The following is a 24,990-nucleotide window of genomic DNA, read 5'->3' on the forward strand; positions in this document are numbered from 1 at the left end:
GAACAATTGATGGCGAAAACATTTGAGCAAACTATGTATCGATACTCTAACGAAACCGAACTAACAAATTTTCCATACAATGTAGAACGCACATTTCTCACCTTTACTAGGGGCATTTTTAGTTATTACAGACGAACTTGAATGCACATCAACTAGCTTTATCGAACACCAAGATTTGTGATAGCAAAAATCCACCGAATGGACCGAGAAAGGCGCAAGCCCAGGTTCATTCACAATAGCTCGTACTAAGTGGTTAGTGCCTACAAACTATTGAAACGACTATCTGGATAGAACTCCTTGTCTTAACGTCGTAAGAAAACGACACAAACATGTTTTCAATGTGCTATCTACATCTAAAGTAAATTTTCCTTTATCCTTTTTATTAACACAACGAGACGGGATGTTTGCCTCACTTTTGTACTTTCGAGACTCACATCACACCTAGTCTTGTTCATATGGAGTTACCGTCCGAATGACAAACCATTTTTGTCTAGGTTCGCCGGTAATAGTGGTTACCTTTGATAAGAGTAACTACAAACTTTTCATCGTGTTTTCATCGATTTGGTCTCACGAGATCTATTATGAGGGATTCCATAATGAAGCTGTTTCAAAATACGCATAGATATGAAATCGGATTACTAACTAACGGCTTACCATAAATTAATATAGCAGTTAAGTGTTCGGCACATAAGCTTTATGCAAGCGACCATCGTTTTGTGCACCGTTAAACTGGGAAAATGTCACACACAGACTTCTTAGGCACTTCTTAGGCTTAAAAAAACTAAGCAGTGATTTATGTAATCATCATATTCCACGATTAGGGAAAACACCAATATGGTAGATCAAGAACAACATCTATTTTTCGTAGCTCAATATTAAAAAACAAATAGAACACCTATTCCATTTAAGCAAGGGCCATTTTAGTACTACATGCCGCTTTGCGTATGATCGCCATGACCACCGTCACGATAAATTGCATATTCTAGTCTGCATTTGAGCAAAGCGCCAGCCGTCAATTATATACTAGAATCAGCATTAGTCAACATATACTAGTGGTCACTAAAACTCACTTAACGGCTAATGTTTATCTTTTGTGAAACCTGAACATGTTTTAAGCAAATGAGACTCCTTATCCAGGCGCCCAAAAGCTTAGTGGGACCAACAGGGATCACCGTGGTATGACTACACACCACATAATTATTCACCTTATAATTGCTGAAAGTATTTGATGAGCGAACGTTGAAAGTAAATCACACAAAACATGCGTGATGTATTAATCGCTAAATACAGATTTAATACTCTGATCATGTATCGAACCGTTTAATTTATGTTAATTTGTATTAGAGAAGAGCTTAGAGGCATTGATTAGCTTAGCTATTAGTTGCGCCAACTTCGATCTAACAAATAGCACCTTGACCATTTTGCCTGCCTACGAAGTGCTACATAGTGAGCCTTTTGGACAATGAATTATCATTTGATTCAATAAATTTTAATGCCCAGCCATGGACAATTAGCTATCGAATAGTTGTATTCCTCGCAAATGTCTGTGCCCAACGTAATAAAATGCTTTTAGTTCTGAGTTATGGTTATTCGACTTACATCGAAGGTTTTGCTCCCGCACCTAAATTAGAAAATGCCTAGATGTGACTACCCTGAATCTCATTGAACATCGATAATCCTACTACAAAAACTCTTAAGCAGGTAGACAAGGAGGGTCTGGTCTCGCTTTTTAGTCACAATACATTTAATCTTCTTAACAAGAAGTCTAGAAGAGAGTTTCTTGCCAATGGCTTAAAGATTCTAAAAGCAGCGTTGACAGCTAGACAGTCTACGGAACTCACAAGGTTGTAATTGCCAGCAGTTTGTCAACCAAGTAACTGATTAGATAAGATTTGATATTTTGTGATATGTCTGAGCTGCTCAACCTTAACTATTTGCACTACGCTACGCCTCTTTTCGCTTGTTTCCGCATTATCGTAATAATTTTTTTTGTTAACTACGTGAAAGATTTGATAAAAACAGCATTCAATAAAGTTAAAATTCATTTCCGTGGCCTACAGGTGTCGGTGATCAGCTTTTAAAATTTAAAATGTGGTTAAATAATGTTTTTTTACAAGAATCCCTTGATACGTGTTATCATGTAAAAACTAAACTTTGCAAAAAATCGTAAATTATCACACTGAGTCTATTGAAGGCATTATTTTTTGTTCAAAAATAAAGTTAACGAGCGAACTGGCACTGGTATTTCCAGTTAGTGAGAGAGATCAGGCCATATAAAAAAGCAATGGCTTTTGCCCAAAGATCGCTAAAGGAGTCGGTCGAATGATATTTAAGGCCTCAACTTTTCGTTCCTGAACTTGCCAGAACAATCTCAGAAAAACATGTTTACGAAGTACTAAAAGCGCCATTTCAAACAAACACTTGTATTGTATTATTAACATTATTATTGCATGAAAGGTGACAATAACCCATTATTGATTGGACGGCAAGAAGTATCCCACGACTGTGCAGCACTCTAATTATAAAGTTTCATGAAATACAAAAAAAAGGCAGATGAGCTTTTATCTAGATATCATCATCAACAAAAATATTGTTTCCAATGTAAGTATAATCAGTTTAGTGTCCTTTTATGATTTAACTGTGTTATTCACCGTTTTCTGCTCAGCTGAAGACATTTAATCGTTGAAACGGATTTTTTTTTTATGATCAGCTGTTATAATAATTCGTTCCTCTGTTGTATTTAATTTAACTCCCAGTTATGCTTCGAACTGCGGAAACCCGTACAGGAGAACTCCCATACTACCTACTGTGCATAATTCTCTCAAGGTTGCATTCGCATAAGGGCGTAATGTTCTACTTCTTAAGGAAACAAATGTTGTTCCTAAGTAGGTTCCTGTTTAGCTTATCTCAAAAAACAGATACATTCTGAATCATGCTGGTCAGTGTGTTGATGTGTATCAAGATGAAATTCATGATTAAGATAACATTCCAGAAATAAGTGTTCGACTCAATGAATGATCTTGAAATTAATACTACCTCTAGGCAAAGACAAAAAAATCAGTTTTATGCTTCTCTTTTAGAACATTTGTCTTCCTTAAGTAACCAGTAAATCACCCAACTACCACGGCTGCCATATCTCTGTTGACAAACAGAAATGATGGGGTTTATTCTAGATCTTACGGTTCACATTTATTTAGAAGATGAAACGAAGGTGGCCAAAACGAGTGAGATTTAACGTAAATGCAAACTCTTAATCCTTCTCCATATCAACATCATTTTGCCGCAAATGGAAAGATAAATTTGATAAATAAAGAAATAAAGGTACAAACTACACTACCACCATTAAATACGATACTTTTTAAAATTATCGGCTTATTATTCTTATTATTATTTAATCATTTCTTTATTTAAATATATTTTTTAAAGTAATTTAGTCCTCAAATTTTGGGGCAAAAATGGAAAGGTAGCCGTTACAAGCTTTCACGTAAAAATATAATAGCAATCACACTACCAAACTTCGATCAGCAAACACGGTTTTAAGAAACTATTGCAAGCAATTACCGTTTTCCATGATCAATAAAACCTGTCAGATTGATACCTGTTCTGGTGGAGGTGGCATCGTGATCCAATTATACTTCCGCATTTCTAGAGGTGCGCGAAGTCGTTCAAACTCCTTCCACTGACTGGTAAGTCCTTCAAAACATGTCAAACAGGTTACAACACTTTCGGCTTGATGTAACTGCAGAGCGCCGCCTGGTCGAGGATGTGTCATAAGGAATGGGAAGTCGGTTACTGTTATTGACCGTACACGCTTCCGGTACGTAATGATACCGCAAATATAGCAAACAAAATCATGTGCGTTGTATACTCGTGCAGAACGATCGCGATCCTCTACATGCGGAGACAATTCGTACGCTTTCCATTGCTCCATCAACGAATGATAGCAGAAGCTACAAGCAAATACGGTTCCGGCAGGATCTACCAGACAAGGGCTCGGCGAGCCCCGTGCTATGGCCAGTCGTTCAATAAGAGGGAAGAAAGGCGCGTTCTCGGTCACCTGTCGAGCACAGATCATGTACATGTCCGGAGTACGTTCTAAACAAAGGAAACAATCATGTTCGGCAGCAATTTCTGGAGGCAACGGGAGATGTGTGACAAGTGATGAGCTTGACGTCGTTACAGGTGCCAGCACTTCTCGTGGCTTCACCTTGAGATCTAGGCCATAGTATGTTTTCTTCAGAGGCGTCTGCATAACGACGGGTCCCGTCGACGTTGGAGCCGTTTGAACGGTAGTAAGCAACGTTTGCATTTGGGCAGGCGGACCGGGCGTCGGGTGGACGTGGGACGAACAAGTTGTGGCAACGGCGGCTTCGGTTGTTGTATGCGGAGACGCCACCTGAACGCGCAAACCTGATAGTGATCCAGCTGCTTTAGCGCCAGGTTCGGGAGTAGGTGCAGTCGACTGTTGGGCGGTGATTACCGGTGGTCTCGATTGTTGCTGCGAGGTTGACGTTGTTGGTGAAGGAGCCGAATTTACCTGATAAACTCTATGTTGATACGGTATACCAGAAGCTTCAAACGTGTTCCACTGAAGCATAAGATTACCACGACAATCTCCACAGAGCAAAACTCGGCCTACTCCATCCATTGGCATAGCGGCGATCGGACGGGGCAGATCCTCAATAACAGGGAAAAATGCACTCCTTTCACGCTGTGCCTTTGTATCTATGGGAATCAACTGTTCTATGGGTCCAATTTTCTCGCAAATGTAACATCCAACGTAACGTGGCCCCGTTGTTGACCTCGACAGTGGGTTCGTCGATGCGGGTTTGTGCGATGGAGGTGGAACAGTAACTTGTTGGCTTGTGTTTTGTGCCGGTAATACTGGCTTGTGGGGCGCTGCAGTTGGTATCGGCGAAGGTCCTGAACTAGCTTCGGCTTCATTAATCATAATCTTGTAATTTCTTTTGTGTTCAGGTACATTGGAGATCTCGAATACACGATACTGCCGTTGCAGGTTCTTCTGGCAGGGCGAACAAATTGTAGCGAGGCCTTGCGCATTTAAAGGCTGCGCACCTGGTGGTGGCCTAAGCAAACGCAGGAAGCCAAAATATGCTTCTCCCCCTGCAGGAGCCGTGGGCACTGTACGTTGTCCAGTAGCTGGTAACTCTGCCCCGCAAGTGAAACACACGAAAGTGGCTGAAGGCGCGGCCGCTGCTTTTTGCACGATATTGGGTGGAGGAAGGGCTCCAGGTGGTAAGGCAGGACATCCGAAGGCTCTTGGAGGCGGGAGTTGATAGTGTCGATCGCTTGGTGCAATATTGAGCTTCTGATAAGTGTCCCATTGTTGTAGAAGGTACGCATGACATGATGTACACGCCTTTACTCGACCCATCTTCTGATCGATTGGGAAGCTTCGTAATGGTTTTTCATGTTGCAATAAACTCGGAAAGAAGGGACAATTCGCAATGGGCTTGGCAAAAATATTAAGTAATGTCCCCCGGGGTACCTGTCCCCCGCAAACAAAACATACATCAGACGTCTCAGCTGTCATGTCCCTAGGCGGTGGGATTTCAGGAGTGCGCGTCTCTCGTCTCAAGGGAGACGAAGATTCTACAGGACGTTTTGCATGTTTTGAATAGTCATAAGCGATTGTGTTGTTATTGACAATATTGGCTTTATTCGGCTTTTCCGGCGTAGCCCGACCTGCTGGCCGCGACAAGTCGAGAATGTTTTGACCGTTTGGAGGGCATCCTTGTGAGCTTCGGCCCCCAACTTCGTCAACCTTAGACTCGCGAGTAGGCGTAGGTGTCAACCGATAGCCTGGCGGAGGATAACCCGGTCCCTGTGAGTGCGGTCCCTGTTGATGCGTGTGCTGGTGCAGTTGGTGAGCTATTTGTTGTTGCTGATGATGCAACGGTGTTTGCTGCGCCTGCTGTTTCATGTGTGGTTGTTGTTGCGGCTGTTGCTGCTGCTGTTGTTGTTGATATTCTTCTGCGCGAATGTCGAGCCCACTAAACGGTCCATTATCGAGTCGTTTCAGCCAATACGTCCGCTTGGACAGTGGCACTCGCTGTATTTCGTAGCTTTCCCACTGTTGCAGCAGAAGTGCGTAGCACACATTACACGCAAGCACACAACCTTCGGGGGACGTAACTTCGGCACCTGGCGGTGCAGGGTGCTTTTCAAGAAATGGGAAGAACGGTAGACATTTTCCAGATGCGTCAAATAGCTGCCGGCTAGGAAGCGGTAGTCGGGCAGGTGCACCACCGCAAACAAAGCACAGCCTAGCGGTAACATGACCGGGTTGTTGTTGCAGCTGCTGTGGATCGCCGCCAACCTGCAACGCCTGCAGCTGTTGGGCTTGCTGTTGCTGCTGTTGTTGGGGATGTTCGGACTTCACGCGCTGCGTCCCTCCGCCAGGTAGCGCACCAACCATCTTACCGCTGCTACCGTTGGCTGGTCGCTCCTGTTGCTAGCATCGGTTCAGCTGCATCCCCTGGGAGCGCCCCGCTAACGACTTATCGAATTGGCACCATTATCCCGTTCGCAGTACCCGCTCAACTTAACAACACAACGCACCAAGCAATACACACCCACACACTGAAAGCGACAAGAAAGCCCAGCAACCAGATTAGAATATCGGTTTCGCGCCGGCTGCCGCCAAGCAGCGAAGTTCCCTTAACTTCCTGTTGACGACCAACACAAGAGAAATTACTCGCAAACGTTTAAATCAACTTTGTTAAAGGTTTCTCGGTAGAGTTAGGTGTCTTCGTTTTCGGTGTACACCTCCACTCCACTTCCAGCTCTCGCTATATATATATATATATATATATATACGCTGAATCGCTGCTATCTCTTGTTAGTCTCAAGGACGTCACTTAGTGGCACTTTCGTGTCGTTCCACCGACTCAAATCGTAAGAGGCAATCAAAAACGAAATTCACGAAATACGAACACACAAGTTACAAAGTACAAGAAAAAACTGAAAACTTTTCTTTTGAGAATCCAAACTTCAGCTAACCAAGCTCAGCACAACACAGAAACAAACAAACTCCAACCCAGGGAGCCGCCATCTTGAACAGCGCGCGAAGTGCCCGCCATGCATCTATCCGTTGACGGATATCGACAAAACGCGGCAGTATTCGAACGTCTCATGGGTAGCGACGGTTCACGATTAAATATTCATGTATCGCTGGGCCAGACACAACTGTCAAACCGTTATAAATGTTGTTGAAGAAGTAAAGAATAAGTATCTATAATATAAATTATATTCATAATGAAAGCCCCATGCTGAAGGTCTGCTTAAGAAGCTTCGCATCGACAGGTTTCGGTGCACAAAGTATATTAGTTTCATCACATGATATTGTAAATAGAAGTACGTGATTGTATGTATTTGGAAACTGATGCGATACAGTAGACAGTTGTCAATCCCTGGGTGTATAGGTAATTTTATTTTGCAGTAAACTACGCCACTTAAGACAACGAAGATAGCACATGAGCGACATGCATAGAATACCTCATGATCATTGATGTAATGTTTTGGATAAATTAGCATCGTGAACCCGTTAGGAACACGTTTACCTACTAACCTTCGGTACACGTAAGATAGTCCGGATTCGAAACCGAGCGTAGACGCACATCGTTTGGTGCCAAGGAGGGACGATTAGCGGTCTAGAGCAATCTCCGACGGCAATAGCGGGTAGAAAGTGCAAAGTATATATTTTCATCTTAACTCGGCATGTCAACTTTATATACCCTATTAGTCTTTGTTAAGTCTTAATCTGTACATTGCAGAACAGGTACGAATAAAAGCCCGTTAACTTTCGAAGCGCATGTTCCGACGGAAATCTTCGGAGATCTTCGGCAATTTACAATATTACGATTCTTATTCGAAGCTTTCATAAAATACTTAGTTTTCCTCCTGTCTGATCTAGCCACCGAAGCTCTCTGTAAATCGATGTTTAATGCATGCAGACTTTATCGCAACAAATCCATATTGACTTTTACTTGCTTGTACCATTGTTTGCAGTCAAATCTCTAGAATGTGACTCTTTATATGTGAAACAGGCGTCCACCGATCTCCATCGTATTGAATCATGAACGCTTTAAGACTGCGGCTGTGAGTTACGGACGTATGACTTCGCAAGATGCCGAAACAGGCATGATAGCTAATAAAATTCAAATAATATATAGAGAGTCGGCGACATTTAATTGTCAACCATTCGAGTTTAATTCAATGGGGCGTTGTACTAAGTAATATATGCCATCGGAAGACGAAAATTATCTCGGTGGAGTTAGAGGCTGTTTGAAGGTTTCTCAGTTTGTCGCAGTGCTTCTTCATTATTGACTTGTTTTGATTTTTTCTTCAAGTGATTCCTCCCTCAGCAGTCCTCCGTCACTTATTTTTACTGTGCACTTTCGATTATGACTGCTTGCCTTTCTGCTTATCCATCTGTTGATCAATTCTGTCTGCTTGTGAGGCGGCGAGGGTGGTGCAAACTACTGTTTCCGTATTTAGCGCCGTTTGCTGCCAGCCTGCGACTTTTACTAAAGAAAGTGCCTCATATAGAAGATAGTCTGCTCATAGCTGCTGACGCCCCTACTGGTGCGGCCGCTGCCGCTGGTGCTCACAGGCACTACTGCTGATTAAGGTAAACTCGCTTTAGCTCATCTCGTCGTTTCTTTTCGTCCTGATGATGATTGGTAACCGCGGTTGCTGCTGCTGCTATTTATGGGTGATGGAGCGTCGTCGACCAACCGAAAGTGCCGTTGTTGTTGTGAAGAGAAAGTTGTTGCTGATGTTGCTGTTGTAAACGTTGCTGATGTTGTTATTGTTGTGGCCTCCTTTCTCCCGCTGCTTGAGATGAACCCAAATAGCTTCTCTTAAGCCCTCGCCCCCATTCGACGAATCTCGCTGAATAAGAAAACGGTGGGGAATCTCTAAAAGACAGATACAGAGTTATGTCTAAACTTTTGCTACCGCAAAGAAGGCGGTTGTTTTGGCTTTTACGAGTTCTACATGTTCGTATACCGTCAACGAACGTCATAACTGATGCTGTTGTTCCCGTTATCACCTGTATCATCTTGTTGCCATAAAGACTAGCAGAATGACAGAACGGGCAGTTAGTCGACTAATGCGCGTATACATTCCAGTCTTGCACTCAGGTTCTAGAGCATTGTCATGCAGTAGATAGCGCGCTGAGCCTCATTTGTCTCTAATGCATATTTAATCTCCTAGAAGCGTCGTGTACGCACATACTGACTGAATAGGACAGCTATACCCGTTAAACTCCTTCCCCTTAAACGACCGAAGCTAATCTTCGTCACTCTGACAACAACTGTAGCAGCAAGAGTAGACAATGGGGTCAGAATAGGAAGCCCTATACCATTGTAGCGGCCAACGCAGTGCGCGTCAACTGACGCTTCGGTTAGCGTTAGCGCATCAGCGATTTTGTTAGTGAGTAATAAAGAAGGGGAGACCAGCTCGGAAACCAGTGAAATGAATGCTGTACAGATGAGTGCTTCAGCTTACGGGAGCATTAAGGAGAGTGGCGGGTGCGACACGATAAGTGGTGGGAGCGCCTCTAACAACTCGGACATCGGTGAAACGGCATCATCACAGGTAAACGCCGAACACGATTTGCACGCCCATAAAACGTTGTGGCATAGACTCAGTCATTTCCTACATTCGCACAGGTTCTACGTAAGTATCATTAATGACAATAGGCAAACAACGTTGTACATCGCTTAACCATCCTTTTCCCTTTATAGCACTCCCTACGGAGGGAACTGTCTCATCGGCTGCCTGCCTTAGAGATCGCAAAATTCATAAACATAAGACTTTGAGTTCAATTGTTAGCTGATTTTTTTCAAATTATTCGAGTTCTTAATTTCAGCCCTTACCTTATAATTACGTCCTGTCAGCGTGTATACCAAAACACTTTCTACTCTCGCAATATATTCGAAATTCATTTTCAACGTTATAGGCATTTTCTCCGCTGCGAGGGTATAAGCTTTGAGAGCTCTTAGCTCAATTACGTGTTGATCCATCAACTCTAACCCAGGTTAATCCAATGAAGAAAAGCCAAAACCATAATGGTTTACTATCAGACTTGCAACAGCGTAAGTCTCCATTCCGACCGGGCGTTTACCAGGTCGCACTTTAATTATAACCGAAGTCTAGTAACGTTTTAGATTTCAACGTAGAGCTTTTGTAGAATTAATGTCATGCCGATTTGTTCGTTATGTATGCATCTAGTTATAATAAGCCCTGCTAAGTGGAGTAAAGGCCGAGGTTGTAAGAAAGTCATATAAGGACATTATTGTGGTCAAAGTTAGCTGAGAGATCAAACGTGGACGGTGACTGACAATAGACTTAATTAATTTCATTACAACCATGCGTCCGATTTTGACTTAGTAAAATGACAGACCATATTGAATCATTTATTAACTGCGACGTGTTCGACGTTCTGGAAACACCCAAGGGGCGTTCATACTTGCAATCGTTTTATATCGGTCTGTTTTTGTTTGTATAAAAGATCCCTAAGCAGTACTGGTCAGACATGTAAAGCAAATAAATATTTAAAAATTGTCATTTTAAAACAGAGAGCATATGAGTAAGTTTTCGGAATTCCGGGGCACCTCAGGATCGAGAACGAGCAGCAGATGTTTCAGCTTAGGTAGTTAGTTAGCTTAGGAAATGTAACACCGTCAAAGAATGCGCCATTTCGTAATATTGTCATCCGAGACAAACGGGCAATGCGCAGGTTTATACCATTCTATTATAATTAGTATATAATACCAGCAGTATTTGAACGTAAAGGAACCATATTGATACGCTCACCTTCACATCAATTTAATGAAAAGGTCACCATTGATCTATTCTTGAAAATATGTCATGTACTGTCATACAGTTTCACAGCATCTATACGTTATAAATTCTTTTCAATAAGAGAGTATATTACAGCTAATTTAATTCTAACAGTACAAGATTATTTTGAACAAATAATCTTAATAATATTTAAAGATTTGCTCTGTTAAATTTTAGTATAATAATAGTTATAACAATGAGTAAAAGCTCCATAAACTGACTTAATTCCTTAAGATGATAACCTTAACTTAAGGAAGTTGCATTTACCCTGTACAAAGATGGAAAATTGCATCTACTATCTACGATGTCATGATCTTTACACACACTTCATGTAGAAGCTGATAGCCTGACATAATGAGCTATCTAAAAGCAAGAAAGCAATCAACTGAGTTTTCTCGAATTTGGTAGTCTTCACATATTACTAAAAATAAATGTGATGCTTTGTAAAAATGCCAGACAAAAGACATTGCACAGTTTCATCCAATGAAATATCCTATTCCATCTTTTTTGGCCTCTGCTCTGCTATATTTTCCTGCAAGTGTGCCTGTGTACTCATCTTTGTATTTTTAATTCATAACTAAATTTTTATTGGTTTGTTTGCTTAGTATTTATCTTTGAGTACGTACTTAGTTATCCTGTGAACGATTTGCAAAAAGAACGTATGTTCTTTTTTGTTTAATAGAGATAATTTACTAATATTTCACCTCAAACTGTCCTGTACTAATTAATAACTAGGTCATTATTGTAATGCTAGTCACCATTGACTGTCTTCTGATCGTCGTGGAACTGCTGGCAGAGAGGCGGGTCCTTGAAGTTGTCGGAGGACATCCACAGGAACGGTACTACAACCACTACGTTCATGTACGTATAACCCATTAAAATAATTAGAATATAAATAGCAAGCTAAAAGGTATTCACAGGCGTCATTGCAGCATACAGGGTTAATTATAAGTTCTCAAGGAAATTAAAAAAAGTTTACAACTTTTTATAGTTTTCTTTTTACAGAAATTCATAGAAGTTATACCCACCCAGGAGCACGTATGCTGTTTGCAAATAAACAGTCCCGTTGAAAGAACGAAAATCCCAGCGCTGAGTGCTTCCATTGTCCTTTTGTTTAGCGTATTCAAGTTTAGTCGTTAAATATAAAAGTAGAAACCATTATGAGTTCTATTATAAAATCGACCGCTTCACGGATTTAAAAATATTCCTTATTGAAATTAATCAGCACTTAGTCCGTACATCTCATTTTCCCACAGTACTATTAGATGATAAATTTTTAACCAGTTCCATCATTAGATACAAATAATAGCATAGTATTTGCCTATGTCATGAGTCCTTGTTTGCGTCTCAATGAAAGCTAATATATCATATTATATTGGTCTACTAAATATATGGTGTTGAAGTTGAAAGCGTAGTCATCGCTTTTACTATCTCCTTATCGTCATTATAACCACGACCATCAGCTGTTAGGATTATCTTATAGAAGGTGCAGAATAATGATTGTGATTGAATATTGCAGGTATTACACCATCTTTCGATAGCGATTCTTTCGATCTTCGTCGTCGAAATTATAGCTAAAGTGTACGCGTTTAGCGTTATTGGGTTCCTAAACCACAAACTTGAGGTAGTATTATTTGCTTTCTATTCGAAACAAAATAAATAAAATGTACATTTGAAACTGTATATATATATTGTGTTTTTTAGAAAACGACCCAAGAGCGGCAAAAACCGCGTTAGGGGAGTATTTATTAACTAAACAATGTACTTGGATAACTGTAGTCCGACGTTTTTTCCTGAAGCGTGGCTTTCGCAGATTTTATTAAAGGTTTTACATAAAATAAATGTTTAAAAAAATAATAATAGATAGGGTTATTCATTTTATATATATATATATATATATATATATATATACGTACGTGTGCTATAGGAAATAGTAATAAATAAATTATCAGTAATGACAGAGAATTAAAACAGTAGGTACAAAAACAGTTAATGGTTATAAGGCACTGCACATATATATATATTAAGGTTTATAAACCGAACTTTCTTGTGCAGGATTGCATTCGTTATCAATGCAATATTTGATAAAAATACGATATGAATATTAAGTAAGTATTTATATAATATGATGAGTAGTGGAAGTTACGTAATAGGAGTATCTATTGGTAATTTAATTGCATGTTTCGCAGGTTTTTGATGCTTTTATAGTTATCATATCATTGATTCTGGATATCGGTTTCTACAATCCTGATTCAGTGGTTTCTGTCGGATCTAGCCTGGTAATTGTGGTGCGTCTTTGGCGAGTCGTCCGAATCCTCAATGGTATGAGGCCAGTTGTTATTTCTATTACAATCTCTACGCTTCGGAGATATATATTTTTTTGGTTTACAGATGTCAAGCTAACTATCTGTAACCACAAATAAAAGAGCCGAGCAATATTCTTAGATCTATTTCGTGCGCAAATATACCCCGCTTACTATCGCGCATCCACATAAAGGTTCAACCCGCTGACCAAAGCAGAAACAATTTTTCATCATAGAAAATGGATTAACGCTATTATTAATCCGTTCTCAATATTTACCCCCAATTCTTTATTATTCAATTTATATGTAGCGCATTCAAGTGAGTTCTGCAGTAACTTAAATCAGCCTACTAGCCAAAAATAGAGCCCTTTTATTACTTTATTTTATAGTAATTTTATTATCACTTTTCTTAGAAAGTCCAACTACAAAAGCCCTTAATCACTTCTATTTTTAAATTGCGTATGATTTTGACTAAACATGAAGCGGCGGATAAATTACGCTTTTTCTATGTCACACAAGGCTTTGCTGTGATTTTATATCCTAGATTTTTTTCAACTCTGCATCGTCACAGTTATATGTGTATATCAACCCCTTTGGCAGCCGATGATTGTCTCGACAACTATTAGCATTTAAAAATAAATACAAAATAGCTTTTTCCAAAAACTGGTGCAATGTGTCTTAAAAATTATCTTACTAATTTGGAAGTAGCTATGCTTACCGAAATAATGCATCACCATAGCATGATAGAAACAGTTTTCTTAGAGCTAACGATAAAAACAGCCCTTTTTTTTCAAATAATAAGGTTTAAAAATTCCTGCAAACAGCATTTATTTTCTATATATTCATGTAATTTTTTCACTATTCTATGAACAAATAGGAGACGTAAGTATTACTTGCATATATGACACGTCTCACGTAAAACAATTCCACAGCGCTTCCTCAACGTTATCAGTGCCATCAGGAGCTAACTTAGGGTATTAACTGACTGCAACATTAGAAATTCAGCTTCTCTCTTCAACGGTATCTAGTTTACGGAATCTATGCGTTCTGGTGATTATCAACTCGAATCGTATGATGACGATGAAACAAAGTTCAGCCGTTCATTGAATGAACGTCGTAGTATCGCTGAGTTAGATGTAATATAAAAGCCGAATGAAATGAGTATATGAAACGGATAACTTTATTATACAATAATAGAAAAATATCTAGTATTTTATTTAAAGTATTACACACTTTGGTATTTACTTTCTTGCGGTTTCGTAGTGTGTTTGAAACCAGTCTACTGTTTCTTTGATGGCTACGTCCATCGGTGTGAATTCGAACTCAGGCAAATAACGCCTCAATTTGGCGTTGCTAACGGTTTTTTTGAACTGTCCGTCAGATTTTGATGTGTCGAAAACAATTTTGTCCTGTGAAATGTCCATAGCTTTAGCTATCATCATAGCCGCCTCTGCGATGCTCACCTCTTGAGATTCGTCAACGGACAAAATGATCGGATCAACCTCCGGGTAATCGCGGAGCACCCAGATGATCAGGCGTGCCAGATCTAAGTTATACACGAACTGACGGAGAGGTTTACCCGAACCCCAAACAGTAAACGGCTTCCCCTCTCGTTTTGCCATGTAAGCTTTATGAATGAGGCCAGGAAGGACGTGTCCATCCTCAATGTTGAAATTATCATGTGGTCCGAAGACGTTCGTCGGAATCACAGATGTGAACCGACAACCATGTTGGGCAAAATACGCTCGATTTTGTACATCAATCAGTCGCTTGGCATGCGAGTACCCAAAGTTGCTGGGATGTGGAGGACCATTGTGAATCATGGTCTCATCAATAGGGTATGTTGTACAGTCTGGAAATATACAGGTTGACAAACACGACACCACCTTTGATACATCTTGCATATGACTGGCGTGTAACACATTATCGTTAATAGCGAGATTGAAGCGCAGAAAATCTAAATTAAGCCGCATGTTGCGAAACAACCCGCCCACAAATGCAGCAAGGTGAACAACATGTGTTGGCTTATGCTTGGTGAAGACTGCTTCAACCGCAGCTGGATTACGGAGATCGCCGTCTTTTGATGATAAGAACACCCATTCCTCGTCAGGCCGCACCTGCGATGGATCTTGCAATGCCTTCTGTAGTCCTTGGCCGACTAAACCGGATCCGCCTGTAACGAGAACTTTCATTGTTTTGCCCCCGAAAGCGGTACACAATGCAAGCTGTCACAGAACGGTAACAGTAACTCGTTTGCCTGCAAACATTCGTTGCAGTCGTTCCTCAGACTTAGCAAAAATTGCGCAACTTATAATATATTGGAATTTGCATTTACAAATGCGAGCACATCTATAGCTTTTTATTCTATACCCTGCTAGTAATATATGCTAGCTTTTTGAAAAAACTAATAATTTTATTAATCATTCATACTCGCCCTAATAGTCGAGTTATTTCGCTAAGAAGTGATTATGATGATGACTGATGCATGCATCATGCGTAGAACTATTCGAACTGCGCATGATTTTCCTGCCCAGAATCACGTATAAAGGGTCACATATTATATCTCTTTTTGGGATGACATTAATAGTAGCAACTATTATCGTCACCTTAGACACTAAGTTTCACGGAATAACTCCGTCTGTATGAATCGAATAGATTTTCCGAGTTCTAAGGGGCAGCAGTCTTATACGTCGGTATTATCAACAACTGCAGTGACGAGATTAACATTTACGATTAGTATTATAACATCTGTCACAACTTACCTGTTAACACAGCATTGGACGTGCAGTCGTAAGAAATTTTGATCGCAATTACCAGAAAAGCGCTTGCTTATCACCTGCTGCGTGAAACACTATGAGGCACACAGCTGACAGTTGTGTGTAAATAAACTTAATGTAATCATGCATCGGCGCCACGGGCTAAATGCACCACCTGACCAATAAATCAGCGGCCTATTGGCGGAACAAGCGAAGCAATGAGTGAAAGGGAAGTGAAAGGAGCAAAGGGCTATATGTACACGTACACCAGAACTAGCACAATATTCGGGTTAGGGCATTTAGTCATCACGCGGACGGCTGGCAGGAAACTTTATAGGCAAGCAAAATTTTCAGTGGATTCTTTAGTGGGTAAAGGATCAACTTTTCAAGTATGGCATAAGTTAAATACAATTTGTAATTAAAGTCAATGGAACAATCGTGCATACAAGCAATGTATCTAAGTGCACGAATAGACCTGTTTAGCAGCAGATGCAACAGTCATTTCCGTTGACAGGTAGCTAGCGATTCGATACTTTCAGTATGTGTTAGATGTAGACAAACATTGTATAGAATTGATTTTTTCATTTGCGCTATAAATATGCGAATGATATCCGATAATAACGACGTTGACTGTACGTGACTGGTATTAGATATAAGTATAAATGGATTAATAACCTTGTGACACTAAAGCTGCAATTAGCATGACAAAAGTAAATAATATTTTGTTCAAATTCGTTCATATAGGTCGGCATTCAGTTTCTATGTGAATTATAGTGCCCTTATTTTTGTGAGCAGATATAAACATAGCAGCCGAAATGATGGGTGGAGTTCTGTCGTTTGCATAAAAGTGAAATAGTTGGAACGTAGGATTATGGACGCAGTTGTCGAGCTAGATGTATGGAAATTAGACGGGGAAACCTAAGCGATACACATTTTTATAAAGAAAAATATTTTTATTTTAAAAGCTTACTTTGAATCTTTCTAGATGTAATGAGATCAAAAAAGTGATCATGATTGACTCAGTCTTTTATATATCTAAGGTATGTGCAAAGCTTTCCGCAGTCCCATATATAATTAACAAAGGGTAGGGCTGATCTTATTTTTAACTGAAACCTGAGTGAAATGCAAGTTGTTGTTATGAGTTGCAAGTGTACGATTTACCTTAAATAATAATAATAATTACCTTAAATAATAATGCCTTAAATAAATTATATTTGCATAAATAACTTTATAACAGCACTAGACAGTTAAGTGAATTTGTTATAGGAAGTCTTTAGTCTAACTTGATTTGATGAACTTGATGGTCAAGTTTCTAGTGTATTTCTTAAGCGTGTTTCTTCGAAATTAAGTAGCCACGAATAGTCTCAATCAAGTGGTTTACCGAAAATCAATAAAACGTTTCATAAATCTTCGTCTGCTTCCGTTTACTAGGCATTGTACTCACGGTAAAGGTGCAAACTGAAGATAAACTTGAAACAGAGATTCGCCGAAGAAAAAGTATACTTCAAGAACTGTTGACCCAACGTGACTACCGCCACGTGCTCGAAGAAAATAATCGCTATCTACGAAAACTGCTGCAAGAAAATGGTGTTGAAGTGTCACCGCCCGTTGAATCGATCACCAGGAAGAAATAGATAAGATTATCAGTATAGCACGTGATTTTTTAGACGTTAGCAACAGTGTAATCATATTTTAAGATAATGTAAAGATATAAATCAGGAAGAAGCTTGAATGGCCAAACGAGTTATTGAAGCCAGTCTTTCATTGGAAATGGGTCTCTAGCTGACGTCTGACCCACTGACGACAGGTTATGCACGACAACAATACCACTACCTAAGTTCTGTCTGTTCTTAATTTTCTGTCTGTAAACAAAGCGTTTTTTTTTTTTGATAAGCGGTTTTTTGATCAATAATATTAGACGTCCTGTAACTCATCACATAATTAATTGGTGTGTTCATACCATGTAAACAACATACACTATACACTTAGTCACCATATATTTCTAACGGGAGAATTCACCATTGGAACTTCGGCAATTCAAATATATTTATCTTCGAGTGTGTATATTATATAAATAATTACTCGTCAGCCTTACGTGAAACATTTCTGAGCAATTAGTTCATTGCGCCTTATGTATTTGATTGATATTTGTGCAATCCTTAACGTTTTCATTGAACGAGTGCCAATAGCTATACTTAACCACGTTAAATCCCCAGTCGTAATAAAATAACATCGTATTTTTGAGTTACATTATCTAACTTCGTTAAATAAAATATCATGACATATGAACAAGGTCAGCTCGCTGACTGAATCTTTACACATGCCTTCAAGTTCAGACAGGTCTGTTCTATCACCTATAGTAGCGTGACCGCATCGTATCATGCACATGACAGTAATATTCGTCCCTCACACATACAGTAAGCGAGATAATTTTGAAATAAAAGAATATATTTACTTTCGCGCAGTAGGTAAGCGATCTCTAATATGATAATCACCATCCATTCAGTTGTGTAAATGGAAATATGTACGTAAAAACAGAGAACGCGTTGGAGGTACTAAGGTTCCTTACCTACCCTATTACCTGAGTTTACCTTATTACAGTGGATATAATTTGTCCATAACTGGGTATATACTATGCGTCTAATTGATATTTTAACGATGTTGAGCGACGTCACAATGATCAGCAAATAACGAGCATAGCTCTATAAACAATTCAGATTTTTAATCTTCTGTAATAAGTACGTACTGGCCAAATATGTTATATAGTTCTTTCAGTACCGAATCTGGGTACTCCAATATTTGCTATTTTTTACTATGTGATAAATTCGAATCTGTACACTGATTCATAGTTAAAGTAGTAGTACGAACCAAATTACGAGGCACTAATTATTCCGTTACTTACAACTAAAGAGTCTTCTGCATGGAATAATCGAACCGTTACTACAACGGATGAGTTTGTCTAAAGATGATCGTAACTTCGAGTCAGGTCCTGCTACAGAACATGTGTGGAGTAATAAGAACATACAGAGCATCTTTTAGGGTTTCTAAGTACACTATATTACCACTAAGTTATGTCGGTGTCTGAGACTCTATAAAATGAAGTACTGATTTGGAGTAGCTTCCAACCTAGAATATCGCCTTCTCATACTATCCTACAAACCGTTTAGTTTTATAATAATAATCACAAAGATCTTCAGTTATTTAGCCATATGACTTAAATTAATGTTGAGCAGCAAAAATATCGAAGAAAATGACATCCCGCTAACCAGTGAATGACTCGTCGAAAAAAAGTTAATACATTTTACGGATATGTACTATAAAGAGATACATTAAACCTGACTCAATATTTGCAATGATGTAATTCAGTAAATGATGTGATATTGTAATTCAGAAATTGATATCATTATTTTTCTAACCCAACGTACATCTTTCATGCGTTGTAATCCTGTTTAAGTCTATTCCAAACGTTAGTGGTTTTTATCAAGTGAACAAATGTATTATAAAATTGATCTTAAGTAAGTTTTGTGTGTTTTCATCTGTTGGTGATTGTTGTTACATCTAGCTGGTATGTATTGCGCCTAAGTAAAATACCTAATGCACGGAACAAGTTACAGAATCTGAGGTTACCGCTCGCACAAATACATCGACACGCGTTTAAATAAACATATTTCTTTCGCAATTATTGTCGTATATATGACACTAAGAAGATTATTCCAGATGTGACAAGGGATAATAAATACAGAAATATTAAATAGTGTTCCTTTTTTTCTAAGAGCCAAAAGAACAGAGAGCACAAAAGTATACGATTTTAGGATAATTTTATTTATGTTGAATGGACCTTGGTTGTGTATATGTCCTCTCCGAAATGTACATCAGTATTGCTGAGGCGAGCAGGTTCATTTTCTAATGTTTGTTGTAGGGCAAAACCCGGCCAATATACAATTTACACATTATTTCCATAGAATTCGCGGAGATTTTTTTTAATCTTCATAAGTCAGCTTTTCCGTCTTCACCAATCATACTTTTCCCTGGCTTCACAATTTGGTCATTTCTCGACTTATTTATCCCCGATCCATTCAGGATTTGCTTATGAATGATGCACTCTCAAAAATCCCGGCCATATATTTATATCATTTACTACCTGCTGCTTTGAGCTCCGGCACACGACATACATATATGTTACACAATTTATGAGAAATTAAGGAATAATAAACACTTGTCAAATATGAATTGTCATTCACTGGTTTTTCTAATTTGTCGTCCGCTTCAGCTGCTCATTGATAATTGCTTTGTAGTAGAAGTTGAAGTCGTTGAAGACCGGTCACCGGGATTTATATATATATATATAACGACCGCTATCACTAACTGAATAAACATGTCGTTATTAAGTAGCTTTCAGGGTCACATGGTTCACACGCATGGTATTGTCATATACATTTAGATGCGATTGTGTTTATGTAATGAACAAAGTATATGTTATTATTTTTCAACGTTTTTGCATGCCATAATTTCACTTGTGATATCGGGTAAAAACAGATAATATTTACTAGTATCGTCATTATAATAACTATTATAACGATATGATACGTTGCGATAAGTCAAGCTAGAGATAAATATCTCTCATACAACTCTTTTTTTTTCGCAGACTAACGGAGCAACATTAACATTAATTCCTTCTGATACTCAACGATAATTAATTGATTTCTTTTATTTTCTACATGTCTCGTCACAAAGGCTCGCAAAGTGCCGTTCACGTGTGCATAATATAGCTCTCATTATTCGCAAAGAGGATCAATAACTAGTTGTAATCTCGCTCGTTACACCCAGCACTTCCGTATGCTTCCTTTATATTCGCTTATGCTTCCCCATGACACATGGCGGGACTAAAATAATGACGACTCACACGTTTTTGAAGCTCAGGCAAGCTTGCCTTATTTTTTTAATCGACGGCGAATGAGATTTCAGTTTATCCAGTCTTCTCGTCGCCGCCCGCGTTTCCCGCCACTTTTGATCTAGTAATACCTATCTCGGGGAGTGTACTGCCGCACCGATTGACTACTCTCGTATGCAGAAGAAGACTTCCGACTGCTCTCATAGCCTCGTCGAATTTCGCGGTCGCTGCCGCTACCGCCACGATTGCCGCCCCCGTTCGTCCACGAGTCGCGTCTGGAGTACTTAATTTTTGAGGGGCTGCGTCTGTCAAAATACTCCGCCCGACGCGATGAGCCATATTCTTTGCTTCCTCGTGGTTCATAGCCGTAGTCATCAGATCTTCGCTCATATATCGAGCGTAGCGCGCGTCTGTACTCGGATGTATCCTCGTAAGGTGACGCTCTTTCATACCGCGATTCGGAGTAGCCACCGCCACGACTATCATACGCGCTGCTTGACAACCGCTCGTAGCGATCACGATCGTATCCACTTGTACCGCTCCCTGCACGTTCGTGGCGCTCATAGCGTTCGTAGGGTGATCCTGCGTAGGACGATGAGGCCGGACCTCCTCTAAGCGGTGGCCCACGGCGGTCGTACCCTGGTGGGCGGCTGTACGGGCCTGGCCGATACTCACGATACGCAGTGCTCCCATCTGAGCCTACCCCACCTGCTCGGCACTCCTTACTCCAGTGTCCCTGACGACCGCAACGGAAGCACGTCATCCGACCGCCCATGCCTGGCTGATGTCGGACACGTGATCGCGATTCCTCGACGAGGATGGCCACTCCCCTGAATTCGTGGCCGTTCAGTGCTTCGATAGCGGCTTGAGCATCAGCATCGTTCATCATATGCACAAAGCCGTAGTCTTTGATGACGTCACATTCGGCGACCGCGCCGTACGCCTCAAATAGCGCCCGGATATCATTGCTGCTAGTGCCCTCAGGGAGTGAGCCAACAAAGATCTTCGTTGTACCCATTACTGCCTCGAGAATCGGTGACGATATAGACTATTGTTTCGCCTGTAGGTTGTTCTTTCTAAAATAAAAACGTTAATAATACTTAATTCGGCTCTGCCTATTTAGCTTTAAAAAGTTAAATTGTTTAATGCCGAACTCAGGAAGTTCATGTGCAAAGTCCAGAAGAACACGTACGGTGCGTGATATTAGCTTGATTGAAGTTAAACAGCCGTAGAACTTCGAGCCTCAGTCGATTTCGCCGAAAGCTTCGTAACGATCCAGCCGAAGTCACGCATCGAACCGAACAAAACCGCACCGAACACGTTGACGTAATTACGTACCCCTCCTGTAACACGCGCGAATCAATTTTTCGACCTGGCAGAATCTTTCGAGGATGCTAAAACGATACAGATTTGTTTGATTCAGTGAAGAAGATTGCGATTCATCATCGTCATCATCATTGCCATCAACGATTTCACCGGTTATTTCTTTGTACTCAAGATACCTTTACCGTTATTTTCTAGCCGTTTGATTTTTGCTGATATTTTAGTAAGATTACGGAGGCGAATCAAATACGATTCCGCATGGCCGCCCCAGCAGCAATTGATAATCCGAGCTTTTTCAGCATTAACCATCTTGCTAATCATCGATAATCATACTTCATCGTACTGAATTTTCAAGAATCCCGTCTTTTACCCTCACACTTATCTCAAGTTAGGTCTAGAACCGCTACTAGACTAGGTGCAACTGTTCTTCGACTGATTCGACCGTAATGATCACCCCTTAATGAATCATGACCCCTTTTTTTGGCTCGGTAAAGCCCGCATGCTCGTACTGGTCGTCGCGCGTCGAACTGCACGAAACCAGGTCTACATATGCCGAAATGGCGTACTGTCATGACGTTTTTAATGTCCCGAATACCGCACATTAGTGGTACGTCCGCCCAGGCTACCATTATGCCTGCTTGCTGATTTCTTAAATATGTTTTCTGTTTATTTCCGTATTTGTTATGTTGTCACAAACTGTTGTTGCTCCCATCACATTTGCTATTCTTACTATACTAAACATTCGATTGAATGTCTTTGCATCATCGATTCGATTCGACCTCTTTTCGACTGAGCAATTCACTCTATTCCGCTCTCAGATAACTCTCGCTTACTAACCTCCACACGCGCGCACGCAGTGTAGCACCACACGACATAAAACAACACACCACTGGCAGCAACACCAGTAGTAACAGCTGCAAGTACAGTTTCGTTACCAGGTGAGCACGAATTATCTCTCCGTACGTTGTTGTTTATTGCTTTCCGATTACAAGTAGCAATCGTTGTTATTTTTGCTGTTGTTGTTGTTGTTGTTGCTAGATGCGAACAAATTTGTCAGGCAGTGTACCACCCACCCGTAAGCGGTCATTGCACGTCACCGTAGCACCACAACTAGCATCGACTGTTGCCTGAGAGGAAGAAGAGCCTGCAGCTACGGCCTGTTAATAGGTTTTAGTGGGCTAACCATAAGCTAACAACAACAGCAGCAGGCCACCAGCAGCGTTAAAGGTACCCGGCACACGGTCAGCGCCAATAGAGGGAGCCGCTGCTGCTGCTGCTGCTGCTAGTTATTAGAAACAAAACGTAGGAACAACAACGTAAAAACATTCGTAAGTGCTCCACTGGCAGCGGTGGTCACGACAGCACGACAAGCCAACGACAACGGCGCCTCGACTCCGCCGTTGCCGAACACACGACACCATCTGCAGACGACAACACGCAGTGGCCGGTCCCACCGGTGGCGTCACACCATGATACGGATTTATCTGCTGCGTTAAGAATCAGATGCACGCCGTAACTAAGAGCGCCAACGTACGGTGTTACCACGCCAACAATAGTATTGTTACTGGCACAATTGGTGATGGGCCGGTTAGTCTCTTAGCCGCTTAAGGTTAGTCAGGCCTGCCGGCATTGCTGTTGCGACTGCTACTGCGACTGGCAGCAGCAGGAGCCAACGATGCTGCTCCTGTTCGTGCTCCTGCTGCTGGCGCCCATAATGCTGCAAACATCAGCTGTAGCGGCGGCGACGGCGGCGCAGGAAAGGCAATAAATGGGTGCTTCAACCGACTCGAAAACAAGGCTTGCACACACACACACAAACGCACACATCAAACACACAGATCTACACGCTGACAAACGAATTAACGAACCAACCAGCTAAATAGTTAAAAGAGGCATGTACAGCGAAACACTACCTAGCAATGTAAAAAACGCATACATACCAATTGGCAGTCAGCCACGGCCAAGTGAACAATCAGCCCGGTGAGTAGCGATGGGGCATCATGGAAACCTGTGTGTATAGAAATGTTTGCATGTGTGAGTTGTGGAAGAGCTGACGACGTCGCGGTTCGGAAACAGCTCGCCGATGCTGGCGAGCCGTACGACTGTGAACGCAGCCCTACGAGAAGAGAGCGATACGAACAATATAAGAGGCGCCGACCGTGTCAACGTTACATCTTCGCAAGAATAAGCGATAATGTAGGAACTAGCATTAGCTAGAAAAAATTAAAATTGCTATTGTAAAAAGGACCTGTTTAGGATGGTTCAACAGATCTAAGCTCTCCTATATATCTTAATATATAGGACAGTCATGGAAATATATTGCGGATAGTAGATTGTACACGTTATTCTATTTGAGATTTGTTTTTGCTTCGTAATATTAAATTGTTGAACAAAAGCTCATTTGAACCACATACATGCTAATTACATACATCTGTAACTGACACAGTATTTCTCTTACGGCACGTACCGACAGCTAACTTTGGCCAATTAGACGACCGTCTATTGCGGGTGTATCGAATACCATCTACGCACTATTTCTATCATTGCCGATGTCATAAATGCACCCCAAGGATCTGTAGCGGATCTGCTCTTTCCGTTTGAGTCTCTCAAGAAACATGACACAACGTATGAGATCCCTAGATCATGCTTAGATCTATTCTGCATAGGCAAACCTTGCAGACTGTGTGAAAAAGCGGCTTCAACATATTAATAGGGTTTGTTCTTATGCTCGAAGATAATGATTAGCGCTGTATAAAGCTATTTAGTCATGCTAATTATACGTACAGGGTGCGAACGTCTGCTTTATTTTTATACGTTAAGTTTTAAAAGCTGAAAAAATAGGATT

At 40.6% G+C, this 24,990-nt stretch overlaps 4 protein-coding genes across 4 annotated transcripts in view; 1 reads left to right on the forward strand and 3 right to left on the reverse strand.

Annotated features, from left to right (window-relative positions):
• LOC111273836 (uncharacterized) overlaps positions 1-7,113 on the reverse strand; it is a 29,380-nt gene extending 22,267 nt beyond the window's left edge. Inside the window, exon 1 of the mRNA XM_022855820.2 lies at positions 3,599-7,113. Within this exon, the coding sequence (XP_022711555.1) occupies positions 3,599-6,439 (2,841 nt within the window). The 5' untranslated portion in view covers positions 6,440-7,113. The remainder of the gene's footprint in view (positions 1-3,598) is intronic.
• A 1,438-nt stretch (positions 7,114-8,551) lies between these two features.
• On the forward strand, positions 8,552-20,167 carry LOC111273846 (voltage-gated hydrogen channel 1). The gene is made up of 5 exons (XM_086973650.1): positions 8,552-9,705; positions 11,608-11,733; positions 12,392-12,496; positions 13,062-13,194; positions 17,363-20,167. Exons 1-5 carry the CDS (start codon positions 9,502-9,504, stop codon positions 17,563-17,565), a joined length of 771 nt encoding a protein of 256 aa, XP_086829776.1. The 5' UTR covers positions 8,552-9,501; the 3' UTR covers positions 17,566-20,167.
• Positions 14,334-16,098, reverse strand: Gmer (GDP-L-fucose synthase-like protein). The gene is made up of 2 exons (XM_022855822.2): positions 15,938-16,098; positions 14,334-15,432 (listed from the first exon to the last, which is right to left on the reverse strand). The coding sequence occupies exon 2, from the start codon at positions 15,365-15,367 to the stop codon at positions 14,417-14,419; it is 951 nt and encodes a 316-aa protein (XP_022711557.1). The 5' UTR covers positions 15,368-15,432; positions 15,938-16,098; the 3' UTR covers positions 14,334-14,416.
• On the reverse strand, positions 19,733-23,872 carry LOC111273841 (uncharacterized). The gene is made up of 2 exons (XM_086973649.1): positions 22,015-23,872; positions 19,733-21,898 (listed from the first exon to the last, which is right to left on the reverse strand). The coding sequence occupies exon 2, from the start codon at positions 21,838-21,840 to the stop codon at positions 20,944-20,946; it is 897 nt and encodes a 298-aa protein (XP_086829775.1). The 5' UTR covers positions 21,841-21,898; positions 22,015-23,872; the 3' UTR covers positions 19,733-20,943.
• Between the last annotated feature and the right edge of the window lie 1,118 nt (positions 23,873-24,990).

Source organism: Varroa jacobsoni, unplaced genomic scaffold (assembly GCF_002532875.2).
Source record: "Varroa jacobsoni isolate VJ856 unplaced genomic scaffold, vjacob_1.0 scaffold_231, whole genome shotgun sequence".
In the NCBI taxonomy this organism is placed as follows: domain Eukaryota; kingdom Metazoa; phylum Arthropoda; class Arachnida; order Mesostigmata; family Varroidae; genus Varroa; species Varroa jacobsoni.

Excerpts from the sequence above, each read along its gene's own strand:
- LOC111273846 (XM_086973650.1), top strand. The coding sequence starts at position 9,502 with ATGAATGCTGTACAGATGAGTGCTTCAGCTTACGGGAGCATTAAGGAG. Across the intron at positions 9,706-11,607 it reads TACATTCGCACAGGTTCTAC|GTCATTATTGTAATGCTAGT; the intron begins GTAAGTATCATT and ends ATTAATAACTAG. Across the intron at positions 11,734-12,391 it reads ACTACAACCACTACGTTCAT|GTATTACACCATCTTTCGAT; the intron begins GTACGTATAACC and ends TGAATATTGCAG.
- Gmer (XM_022855822.2), bottom strand. The coding sequence starts at position 15,367 with ATGAAAGTTCTCGTTACAGGCGGATCCGGTTTAGTCGGCCAAGGACTA.
- LOC111273841 (XM_086973649.1), bottom strand. The coding sequence starts at position 21,840 with ATGGGTACAACGAAGATCTTTGTTGGCTCACTCCCTGAGGGCACTAGC.